Consider the following 12667-nt stretch of genomic DNA (forward strand, 5'->3'; position numbering starts at 1 on the left):
GAGCATTATCTTTAAGACATTCGATAACTATAAAATAATGCAAAACTAAGTAATACATTTTCTATCCTTCAAGTAGTACGGAACGCAACGCTCACAGTGTGATTTTTAACGTTCAATCGCCATTTCCAGCAGCACGACATTAAAAAACTAGTCCTTAAATTAAGCGACATTGCTCAGACACCTCGCTGTGTTCACCCCGCAAGGACGCAAGGAAAACGTCAAGTAAGCTGTCAAATACTGGTAAATATGAAATAAATTTACGATACAGTATATTCCATTATTGATTGACGCAGAAGTAATCCCGTCTTTCACGATAAACGGAATATTGCAGTTTACATTTTATGTGAAGAGTACATAATTGGCCAACAGTGGGAAGCGCTACTTTACACAGATGTGCTCATCTGGAATATAAAAATACAGTAAGAACGAAAAGCCACCATTCGGCCCTGTAACTACACCTAGCTGTTTAGTAGTTTGTTCCAAGCCGTTTCTTGAAATAAATCAGCATGTCATCTTCAACAACATGACAGGGTAGCTTGTTCCATAATCCTACACACCTTAGCATAAAGATGTGCCTCTTGTTCTGGGTCTTAAACACACTTCCACGTCTGTCTTCTGGGTTCACTTTTTATTATGAAGAAGTCAACTGGAATTAATTTGGTGGCATATTTGGGGATTTAAAATAATTGAACCAGGTCCCTTCATAGTCTTCTCTGTGCAAGACTAAAAGATTCAATGTTTCAGCATATCACAGTAGGACATTCCCTTAAAGCCAAGAATGTATCTGGTTCCTTTTGACTTGTCTGAGGACAGCAATGTTAAATTGTTGATTAAAATAGTGCACAATATTCTACTTATACTTAACTTATTTTACATTTACATTAAATAATTACACATACTATAAATAATTAGCACAACATCCTTCAATTAAAATGCTGTACTTTTAACTATATAGCCTAATATTTTGTTGGGGTTTTTATTGCTTCCCCAAATTGTCTAGAAGATGATAATGAAGTCTCAGGATAAATACCTATTTTTTTTATAAGCAGCCTCTTCTAGCTCAGCATTTTCCATTTGGCATTTAGATTTGATGTTTTTACTACCTCCATGCAAAAAATAGTACGTACCTACATTAAACATTATCTGCAGGGTGTTTGCCCCAACTTAAATTTTACCTAAATCTTTCTGAATTTAGTTTTCTGCTTCTGTTAGTTTATCCGCCATTTTGGAGGACCTGACATTTGTAACATTTCCTTAAGGACATTAGTAGAATATTGGGCCCTGTAGATTTATTCATTTTATTTTATTAATCTCGATCTCATGCCACTAGTACCTTAAGCACGTCTTTCTCTTCTGTTCTAATCATGTTCAATAAAAGGAAACTTTGTCCTTTCGTTGTGGAATTTGTTGACTTCTTACTCAGTGAACAACTTAAGAGTTTGTGCCTAGAAGTTTGCCAGTTTTGTCTCGGATGAATTCCACTTCATCCTTAGCAGTAATTTAAATGGCGTAGTGTTTTTAGTACTGTGAAACTTTTTATTGTTTCTTGTATCCTCAGTTGTATTCCTTTTCATCTGTATCTTTTTTTGACATGTGCTTGCAATTCAGTGCACTCTTGAAAAAAAACTGACTGTAATAGGATGCAGAGTAAACTGCACGGACATCATAGAGAGGCATGGGATCTGACATCCAAAGAAAATCACAGAGCCCAATTGCCAACTACTGGAAGCACAGCATCGGTGAAACTGAAGTTTTAAAACCTGGTGAATGTAGAGGAAGAAACTCATGCAACCATCATGCACAACTCATTCTGGGAAGCTCCTTTAGAGAGTCCTAAGAAATAGAATTACCTCCTAATAGACATGGCAGGCCAGAGGGTATCAGCGATCCAGTATGCTAGCCTGTGCTTCAAAGACTGGAGCCAGGGACTCTTTCTCATCCTAGCGTTAATCCCACATCAGCAGGGTCCGCTTGTCGGCATGCCCGTCTCCATTTGGTGGTTTGAACCAAATCTTTGAGCTGACATTGCCATTAACTGCGACCGAGAATACTCCAACCGGCGCATCGCTCCGCCTGCCGTCAGAGTAGGGGGGAGAGGAGAACAAAGTAACGTAGCCAATTCATAGAGGGGGATTATTAGGAGGCATGGGAAATGTGGCCAGGATGCCGGGGTTACACCCCTACTCTTTTCGAGAAACACCCTGGGATTTTTAATGACCACAGAGAGTCAGGACCTCGGTTTTAAGTCTCATCCGAAAGACGGCGCTTGTTTACAGTATAGTGTCCCCGTCACTATACTGGGGCATTAGGACCCACACGGGCCACAGGGTGAGCACCCCATGCTGGCCTCACTAACACCTCTTCCAGCAGCAACCTTAGTTTTTTCCCAGGAGGTCTCCCATCCAGGTACTGAGCACGCTCACACCTGCTGAGCTTCAGTGGGTTGCCAATTGTAAGTTGCAGGGTGACATGGCTGCTGGCACTGGAGCCAGGGACTCAAGTCCTCAAAACCAAACAAAAAGGCAGCCCGCCAGCCAAACAGGAGCCATGTGGCATACAAAAACAGCCACCACCCACACCAGGGATAAAATAATGTGACTGTCACTATCGTCATCACCCCTCTTAAGGGCGCTCCAACCCTTTCGTATTTCAGCTCATTATGTGCACCTGCCCCCTGTTTTGCCTGTTATTATTTACGCCCCTGCGCTCCCGCTATTCCTGGCTCAGCATTGGAAGATGGACGCCCGGATGCCCGCCTACTAGCGGGTCTGGGAGAGACCTGACGCCATAGGCTTCATCACGGCGTTCTGACCATCTGGGTCCGGGGCTTGGAGCGCCTGGCCTCGTTACCCTGTTTTTAACTCCTTGTTCCTGTTCCAGATTCCGTTCCAGATTTTAACTTTGTCTGTCTTGGATGGTTCTCCCGGCATCTGGACCCTGGACTGCGCCCCGGATTTCCCCCCTTGGACTGTTTGGACTGTTTGTTTTGCCTGCGCCACGCCCCCCAAGCACCGGATCACTGTCGTCACGCCCCCCTGTCTGTCAACCCGTCCTGATCCTCTACGTCTTTTCCCTGCTGTCCATCTCTACTTACTTCCAGATTATACCGTCTGCAAAGGGTCCTGAGCTACGCTTCACGGGAACCTGGACCTGCTCCCGTTACAGTGACCAGTGTTGGATGCCTCTGGAGGGCAATATTGGGCAGGATATGTAACTGCACGATGGCCAAAAAGGGATGTAAAACTCGACCCTATGCGGTAGCAGGTTTAATATCAAGCACGGGGTTTGAGAGAGAGCCGGGTGTACTTAGCCAAATCGTAGAATTCCGAATCGTAGTCAAAGGGAAGCACAGGTCAGGAAGCCAGAGATTCAAGAGCTGAACAGCAATCAAGTAGACGCGAGGACATTAACTAGGAGCTCCACTGGGATACCCAATACTGAGCACCTTGGTGGTGGTAAAGAGCCCTTAAGTATTCTGAGAACCGGGAGGTGTGATGGTGATCAAGGGGTGTGATTGGATAATTAGTTTCTAGGCCGGCATTTGCGGGAATTGGAAGAGGCTTGTTTCTGATTATGGGGAGCCGTGACAGGATAGGTCTGGTGCAATGCAAAGGAATGAAGCCCTGACCAACAGCACCTGAAGTTCACATGCCTTAAGGGCAAAGTCTATGGACTATAAAAAAATGCCTTAAGATTCAGGAAGAGCAGAGCTGTTCAGTCCAGCGGTTTGATAGGAATCTGTGTCTAGGACCTGAAGATCAAAGGAAAAATCCCAAGAGGCTGTTTTTTTTTTAAAGTTCTACCCGAGAAGTCAAACAAACCACTAGCTCGACATTGCACCATGGCTAATAATACGAAAACAGATGTTAAGGCATCAGGATCGGTTAAGATCAAGAGCCACAGAGAAAGAAAAATGTACTTTTTACTTGAATCCAAAGAGAATAGCTTCATCCATCCCCCTATAAGAAAACATTGCATGCAAATAATCAAGGTCAAGGTCAAAGTTACCCAAAATCAAGAGCACCACAGTCAAAATGAGATTGAGACGAGACTGGAGGTATTGTAAAGCAGCTTAGAAGTGATAAATTTATAGGCTTAATTAGGTTCTTTTTTTGTGCATAAAGCCTGTGTTTTTCCACTACTGAGCTATTTCACAAACTCTGTGTTTTACTCTAAAATAGCTTTGTAAATTGTTGCTAATTGCTTTGTTTTGCTGGGCAGAATAAAGCGATGTTGTCAAACTATTCGATATCTCACCCTGAAGTGGAATTACCTTAAATGGACTGGAGGGGAGTGCAGTGGGCTGCATAAACTCTTGTAATATTTGCTGTTCAGAGAGAGACTGCGTTGGGAGTTTTCTCAAGCTACTCTCCCCAGCATGCTTATTAACAAAGCCTGTCTGCTGAGGATTTCTGCTATCTCTGGAGTGGTAATTTGCTGTCTTTTTCCACCCACAACAGACACGATGCCAGCTGCTATCCCTAGTTGAGAAACATTTCCAGAGGCAAGGTAAGGTCTGATGAGGTTGTGCCTACAGAAACTGTCAAATACAAATATAAATATCACTACCACTCACCTTTCCCTCCAAAATCAGCTGAGACACTGGTGAGATTTCCCATGTGCTCATGCATGAAAAGTACAGGATAAGATCTACTGCAATCTGATTATACCAGAAAATGACATGACACCATTTTAAGAGAAAGCTGGTATTTTCCAAACAAGATTTTAAATATTTTTACTGCTTCCTCCCTTCCCTTCATATCGCAAAACCAGCATTTCCCTTCCCCACTTTGATAATGGTTATTTTGGCAGAAAGGAAACAGAAACATTTTCACTTGGTCCTCAAGAAACATCCAATCCATTGCAATGAATGGGAACCAATTAAATTGCAGAGAAGTGACTCCCAACTAGTAAAACACTTTAAACAAAGAAATTAAATGTGGATTTCTATCCCCATCAAATTTACTTGAGTCTAATATATCAAATGAGTCGGGCAGATTTATCGGGAATAGATCATTTTGTGTCCAATTGCACATTACATTAACTAGATTTTGCATATTAGACTTGATTCAATTCATTGTGTAGGTAAGGTAAGAACTTCCCTTTAAGCTCGGTAATTTAATTAAAGGAATGTCAGTGGCTCTTTCGTCAATTAGTATGTTCTGGATTTTCAAAATAAATAATGCTTGTTGCAACAGCTGAACCCTCTTACTTTCATTTTAATATTAATTTATTTTAACCATTGTTTTTAGTCATCACTAATTTATTAGTGATGGGAGGTCTCCCTCTCCTGGACACTGAAAAAGGAGAAGGAATGATGACACCCAAGAATCAGATGCTTTGTGAATGTTTATTGAGTATTTAAGTGTTATAAGCCTTGCCTTTTGTGTATGTAAAGAGGTAAGTGGTTAACAGGTAGGTTCCCGGGTGTAGGATGAGGCGGCTCAGAACCCCACTGAGAGAGAGGAGTTAACCAAGAGGCAGCTGCAAAGGTGGAGAAGGGGTATAGGGTGTAGGGGTATGAGTACGACAACAAATGTAAGAAGAGGTGTGTGCAAGAGTTATATAATGATTGTGATCTAAAACAGCTGAGTGAGTTTGGTTTTGCCTGTCGTTGTCTCCCCCAAACATGAAAGTGAAGAACTTTCATGAAGTCAACTGTGACTTCTTTGAATTGCTTCAATACCCACAGGGTGACCAGGCCACCAACCATTCCTAACTCCTAACAGCTGGAAGAATGAGTAGCTTGTAGGGAGAAGACAGTTTTCTAAAGCAGTTTACCGGAGATTTAGTGGTGAAGGTAACATGGAAAGAATCGAGGAAGTCTGGCCAGGGTGAAGTCACCTCTACTGCTTCCTCCCTTCTCCTGCATTGATTTCTGCCTTTGATGTTTTCAGTTTACTTTCTAAGTTGATTTTGACAGACACAACAAGCTAGGCAAATCCCTCACATGACCTTGAATGACCACTCATCTTACATATTAAATAAAGTTACCTGTTTCTTCTATTTCATTCTAGAAGTTATGTGTTTATGTTTTGTTTAATGTAGCAAAGCATTTTTAAACATCATACTGTATGTTATTTGCATTTCTGCCTTACCTTGCCGTGGATCGAGACTCCATGTCTGTCTGTTCCACCATTTTGTGTTGAATTACAGAGCCCAATTCACTACTGGGTTAAATGGAGGCCTCCTGTCCGTCAAGATGAAATGGGGGTGGAGCTTAGGGTATTTAACCTTGTACTCCTGGTGTTACTTTAATTGGGTGAGGGGTTGTCTGCGTCTGCGTCTGCGTCTGCGTCTGCGTCTGCGTCTGCGTCTGCGTCTGCGTCTGCGTCTGCGTCTGCGTCTGCGTCTGCGTCTGCGTCTGCGTCTGCGTCTGCGTCTGCGTCTGCGTCTGCGTCCTATTACACTGTAGCTCAACTTTGTAGGTCAATATCTTAAAACTGTCAGCAGGAGGTTCCCTGGAGATACTGCAGTTATTTTTATTGAATGTCTTTTCCCTTTTATAAGTGTTATTTTCTTGAACCAGAACACTTTTTCAGAACAGGCATTTTTTGCTGTATTCTTTTATTTTGCCCAGATTTCTTATGGCTTCTGTAACCAGCCCAGAACCAACTGCCAGGTGGTGGAGTCACATATATGTTTTAATATAAAACTGGGCAGCAACTGTTAAACAAGTGGACCGTACAGTATTTCTTAAAATAAAAGCAATGTTACATGGACTCTTCCACATCTGATATGGAAAACTAACATCAGAAGAAACACATCAGATAATCTATAACCTTGTGAAAGAAAAAAATAGCTTTGTATTAAAGATTAAATCTCATGCTGCTCATGAGATCAAGCCCCTTTAGGATCTAATGTCACACCATAAGCTGCGGGATTCTTGCCCTGGATTCCTTTAAACCTGTTTTACTTTTGATAAGGGAGCTTCAGTGATCACAGATACCCTCTCTATTACACTAACCACAATGGCTTACTTTTATACTCTTGTTTAAACTTGAGTCAGTTTCCAGGAGAGCCTGGGAGCTCCCTTCAGGTCGAGCCTATACAGTATGTCCAGTCTGGAAAGCGTCTGTCAACATGTATGATATAGACAGAGGGAATGAGGCGGACATCATCAGATCAAGTGAAAGGATCCTAGTTTAATTAAAGGTTAATTAATGAAACACTCAATATTTATTCATTTTTAATTAAAAAAAACAGATCAAATATAGAGATATATAAAGATTTCAGTGAAAAACAGTGTTGCTCATTTGAAAGTCATACCCAGCAAAACCATTTCATTCACTTTTAGTTTCTGTTTAATTAGGGATACCTTAGACTACAACCAGTCTACATGGACGTCTTTTTTTTTGTCCATGGAGAGTTCATCAGTGAGATGTGGTGGGAAGCTCCGTGTTCTGCAGCCATTTGTGAATCATGTCAGTCCTCTTCTGCTTAGTAATTTTGCTTTTCTCTCCTTGGAGACTGGTAAGTGAACTGAGTTGTGAGTCTGAGCCAGAGACCATCGAGGTCACCTGGTTGTGTGTTAGGAGGCTCTGTTCCCATATAGACTTGAGCTTCTGGTAGAACACTCTGCAGCTGAACCCCTCTCTCCAGCCTTGTTCAATATGGCTCATTAGGGAGCCCAGGGTGTCATGGTAACGCAGACACCCAGAGCACTTGTACCTCTTCTCCCCACAGACGTGCTCAGCAGAGGTGATGGTGCGGATGAACGCGGGATCCACACTCTGACCCTCAGTGTGAGCTGTGGTGGCGAGGGGTGGCTCCGAGTCCGAGGGGTCAGACTCTACTAGGACAGGGCTGGCAGGAGGGCAGAAAAGGGAAAAGTCAGTAAGACTTGTCCTCTTGGCCTCCTCTCCAAGGCTTTCAGGGGATTCGAAGATTTGGCAGTGGGTGAGGCCTGAATAATTTTCACTTAGCCTTGAGCAAGGAGCTAAAAGGCCTGGGGTCAGCCTCTCTAAAGCCTTCGGTTGGACCTTCAAACACTGGGCCAGACCTTCTCCACCTGCATGGAAAGTAAGAGATATGCAAGTGTTAGCATCCAAGCTTTCAAAAAAAGGAAGAGATGTTACTGAATTATTATTATGAAACAAAATGTTCATGTATTTTTGACATACTGTATGCATGAGACTGTCAAAACGTTTTACAGAAGAGTAAAACTCCATTTTGGACACTGAACTGTGTTTATACACGTTGTATAATTTTTATTTTGTTCTTTATTATAAACCATCATTGATAGCTACTGTGTGATACTGTGCTGTATGTACAATGATAGTTCAGTAAATATGCAATACTGGGACTTCCCCCACAGTAAACTCTAGACATGCAAGATTTTTTTTACTGTAGATTCTACATGGTGTTTTACCAGTAAGTTTTAGTGTTTATGATTATTATTAAAATGTCTTTAACAGCATGTATACTGTATGCTAATTCAGCGTGCCTGGAAATACCCAGTATCACAGTAGTATACTTATGTGCACCTGCATCTCATTTTCTTGTTTTTAAGACTGAAATATTATTTTCATTAATGAACAGAAATTGTGTGTGGAGACTGAGGTGTGTCTGGCAGCAGGAACATTATTTCCTTTCATTATTATCCCTAAAGGAAAAGTCTAGATACATTTGTGTTGCATATGAAAAGAAATAAATGTTCTGCTAATGTAATGACCTACAGCTGAAGAGTCACTGTTTTCTTTTTGAGTAAGTGATAATGAGTGAGGCTGTTAAGGATCCCTGTCTGGAATACCTACTGGCAGATAGTAAGATAATGTGAGCTTTATGAGCTTTGCTAATTAATTACCTGTTTGGGAAGCAAGTGAAATTTCAGATTTTCTTTCAGCTTTGCCTGCCTTATGAGGTTTATGCAATCTGTCACATTTCTTTACATTGTGCTTGGAAATTTTAAATCCTGATAGAAAAAAAAAATGTTAGAAGATAATTACAAAATACACCTAGGTCTTGTAGCATTATTATAAAGTATATGTATACTGTATATGTGTTCTAAAACTAATATTGCTCATATTCTTCCTTATTACTTTTTTCACCACTTTTTTATATTTTTTTTACACAGAGGTACAAATTGTTTAATTGAAGATGAATTAAGCTATAGAATTCTACCCATCACCTGAAATGGTTTAGGAAAGAGAATTTATGTTGCCATTTAAGTTTAAAAAAAAAACACATTAAAACACATGCTGAAAATTAGTTTTCAAATGTTTCCCCTTAAAGTCCTGTAATTCATGTTTAACATTCATTTATCGGCTTACCATTACAGACAGTAAGATTATTGGTATTGTTTAGGAATATTTCAACATTCCTTCTAGAAAACCCTTTTGTGAAATCAATTTTGCTTTTGTGCCAAGATTTATTTTTAAAATAAAATAATAAATTTAGATTTATTTTATTTATTTTTTAAAGCGAATTAAATATGATGTATTAAATAAGAGTTCTGATCAGAAGTATGAAAAGAGCACACATAGCTCAGATTGTATGATAGAATTTAACACCAGTGAGTGGAGCAGATTTATTCTGGCTCTGCCAGGATTCAATCACAGACGCTCATGAGCTCAGAGCCACACAAAGCCAGCAGAGGATTCTGCAACGCCACAGGTTTTCCGCTGAAACAGTTCTCACTGTCTAGACTTCAGAAGAGAAGAGGCACTGAACAAGGACATGACATTGGCTGTACAGTATATAAAAAAGAAAGAAGATTGTTCGCAAGGGAACTCCTTGTGCAACAATTCAAGTTTGATAGACATTAAGGAAAAAAAACAATGTCTGAGAGCAGTTGAACAAGAGCTCCATGTCTGGAGCATGAACTGTGAGACTCTGGGCCAATTCATATTAAACTTTCAATTATTTTGTTCATAATATTAATAATTATTTGCTTAGGCAAGTGTTGTGAATGTGTGTTTTGGGAGGGGGTTGTGTGCTGCAAAAAATATATATTTATGTTACTGTGCTGTGGGGATGGAAGAACACTGGCACAGAGGAGAGTCTTACCGTCAGTAGGTGTAAAAATATATTTATTTATTCCTGAGGTCTGTGTGGGTCCTAATGCCGCAGTATAGTGACGGGGACACTATACTGTAAAGACGCGCCGTCCTTCAGATGAGACATAAAACCAAGATCCTGACTGTGGCCATTAAAAATCCCAGGGCATTTCTCGAAAAGAGTAGGGGTGTAACCCCGGAATCCTGGCCAAATTTCCCATTGGCCCTTACCAATCATGGCCTCCTAAGAATCCCCATCTATGAACTGGCTTCATTACTCTGTTCTCCTCCCCACTGAGAGCTGGTGTGTAGTGAGCGTTCTGGCGCACTATGGCTGCCATCGCATCATCCAGGTGGGGCTGCACATTGGTGGTGGTGCAGGGGATCCCCATTACCTGTAAAGCACTTTGAGTGGAGTGTCCAGAAAAGCTCTATATAAGTGTAAGCAATTATTATTATTATTATTATTATTATTATTATTACCCACCTGAACTTATTATTATTAATAATAGTCTATCCCAGCAAACAGCAGGCACAAGGTGGACATCATCACCTGGACAACACATCAGTCCATCACAGAGCAGACACAAACACACTCAATCTTCAGCCAGTTTTCCCTAGAAGCAAATTAGCCGACTGGTATATTTTTGGACTGTGAGAGTAAACCGGAGCACCAAGCAAAAACCCATGTGAACACACAGGGAGAACATACAAAATCCACAGAGACAGGACCCCAGGATCAAACCCAACAATAGTAACCCCTGTGTCACCATACCACCGCCCTATATTTTATTTAACTGCGTCATTTTGTGATTTGAAACACTAAAAGCCATATTTTTCGTTTACTTTCAAAAATGAATATGTTGTAACATGAAGTGAATGTTCTTAGATCACAACAAACCTTATCTGGCTCTCAAGTAGTTCAGTATAATTATAATTAATAATTGCTTACACTTATATAGCACTTTTCTGGACACTCCACTCAAAGCGCTTTACAGGTAATGGGGATCCCCTCCACCACCACCAATGTGCAGCATCCACCTGGATGATGCGATGGCAGCCATAGTGCACCAGAATGCTCAACACACATCAGCTATCAGTGATAGGAGGAGAGCAGTGTAATGAAGCCAATTCACAGATGGGGATTATTAGGAGGCCATGATTGGGAAGGGTCAATAGAAAATTTGGCAAGGACACCAGGGTTACACCCCTACTCTTTTCGAGAAATGCCCTGGGATTTTTAATGACCACAGAGAGTCAGGACCTCAGTTTTACATCTCATCTGAAGGACGGCGACTTTTTACAGTATAGTGTCCCCGTCACTATACTGGGGCATTAGGACCCACATGGACCGCAGGGTGAGCACCCCCTGCTGGCCCCACTAACACCTCTTCCAGCAGCAACCTTAGTTTTTCCCAGGAGGTCTCCATCCAGATACTGACCAGGCTCACACCTGCTGAGCTTCAGTGGGTTGCCAGTTGTGAGTTGCAGAGTGATATGGCTGCTGGCCATATCATTTATACTGGCCAGTATATTTAAATACAGTATGAGGACAGGTTGGGTCCTGCACTCACAACACCACCATTCAAATCTAGGATATGTCCTTAGACAAATGGACTGATGGCAGTTCTCAATTTATCAAGAGACACCTGGGTAGATCAGGCTTGCGAATCCTGGAATGCCAAACAACGACATTCCCTGTAGTTTTCGGGACACTTTTGAGCTCGAGGCTCTGTCAGGGAGCCCGACTCTGTTGGGGGAACTGAAGTGCTCACCATTTTCATCATAACTGAAAGGATCTACAGTAAAGTTTCGAAGTTTGCACATTCCTCTACCCTCCACTGCTGGTATTGTAGAAGTGTCAACAGCAATGAATGTAAGTAACAAACGACAATGTAATATTGGTGAATAATTACAGATTTCCCAAATTAAAAACGAGCAACAGTTGTTTTTTTTTTACTGAAATGAGACTTACCTTGAAATTTTTTATTAATAGTTTCCATGGGGTTTTGAGAATTCATGTATAGTCCTCCAAAGATGTCAATACGTCCTCAGTTGCTTCATCAGAAAGATATGCACTTAATCTGCGTTTTTGTTTAAAATTCTTTGTTTTCTCGTTTCCCGGGAAACCAAAATTCCAAAGTTGAAAATTCCAAATACCTTGTCAAATAATTATTTCGTATTTATTCTAGTCCAGGATATTAGACCCATAAATAATGTGATTTCTTTTGCACAATTTCATTTTCCATATTAATAATACTTATTTCTGTGGATATATTATAATATATTATTACGTGCAATTTGCTTTAAAGCAATATATGGAAGGCTGGTCTCTTAGGGGACTGTTTATCAGCCAGCCTACCCCAAAATGTTCAATTCTGGACCCAGGGTGTTATCTGTGTGGAGTTTGTATTTTCTTCCTGTGTTCATGTGGGTTTCCTACAGGTGTTCAGTTTTCCTCCCATAGTCTAAAGACATAGTGGCAGGTAAATTTACTTTACCTCATCTTTTCTTTTACTTTACCTGAACATTGGCTTTAAAACAAGCTTTAACACCATTATGATAGGGGAAATAATATTTCAAAACTACTGTTCTGCAATAGTTTATCCCCCTTAAGGTAAGGCAGGTGACAACGCATCCTATGCATGGATACGATATCTAAGCAACAC

The 12667-nt window shown here is 40.9% G+C and overlaps 1 protein-coding gene across 1 annotated transcript; it reads right to left on the bottom strand.

The window, feature by feature from the left end:
- Positions 1–7373: 7373 nt before the first annotated feature.
- Positions 7374–12019, bottom strand: spata46 (spermatogenesis associated 46). Its single transcript, XM_088928742.1, has 3 exons — positions 11974–12019; positions 8807–8914; positions 7374–8011 (listed from the first exon to the last, which is right to left on the bottom strand). The coding sequence occupies exons 1-3, from the start codon at positions 12017–12019 to the stop codon at positions 7374–7376; spliced, it is 792 nt and encodes a 263-aa protein (XP_088784868.1).
- Positions 12020–12667: the final 648 nt, after the last annotated feature.

Source organism: Atractosteus spatula, chromosome 12 (genome assembly GCF_055471065.1).
Source record: "Atractosteus spatula isolate fAtrSpa1 chromosome 12, fAtrSpa1.hap1, whole genome shotgun sequence".
Lineage (NCBI taxonomy): Eukaryota > Metazoa > Chordata > Actinopteri > Semionotiformes > Lepisosteidae > Atractosteus > Atractosteus spatula.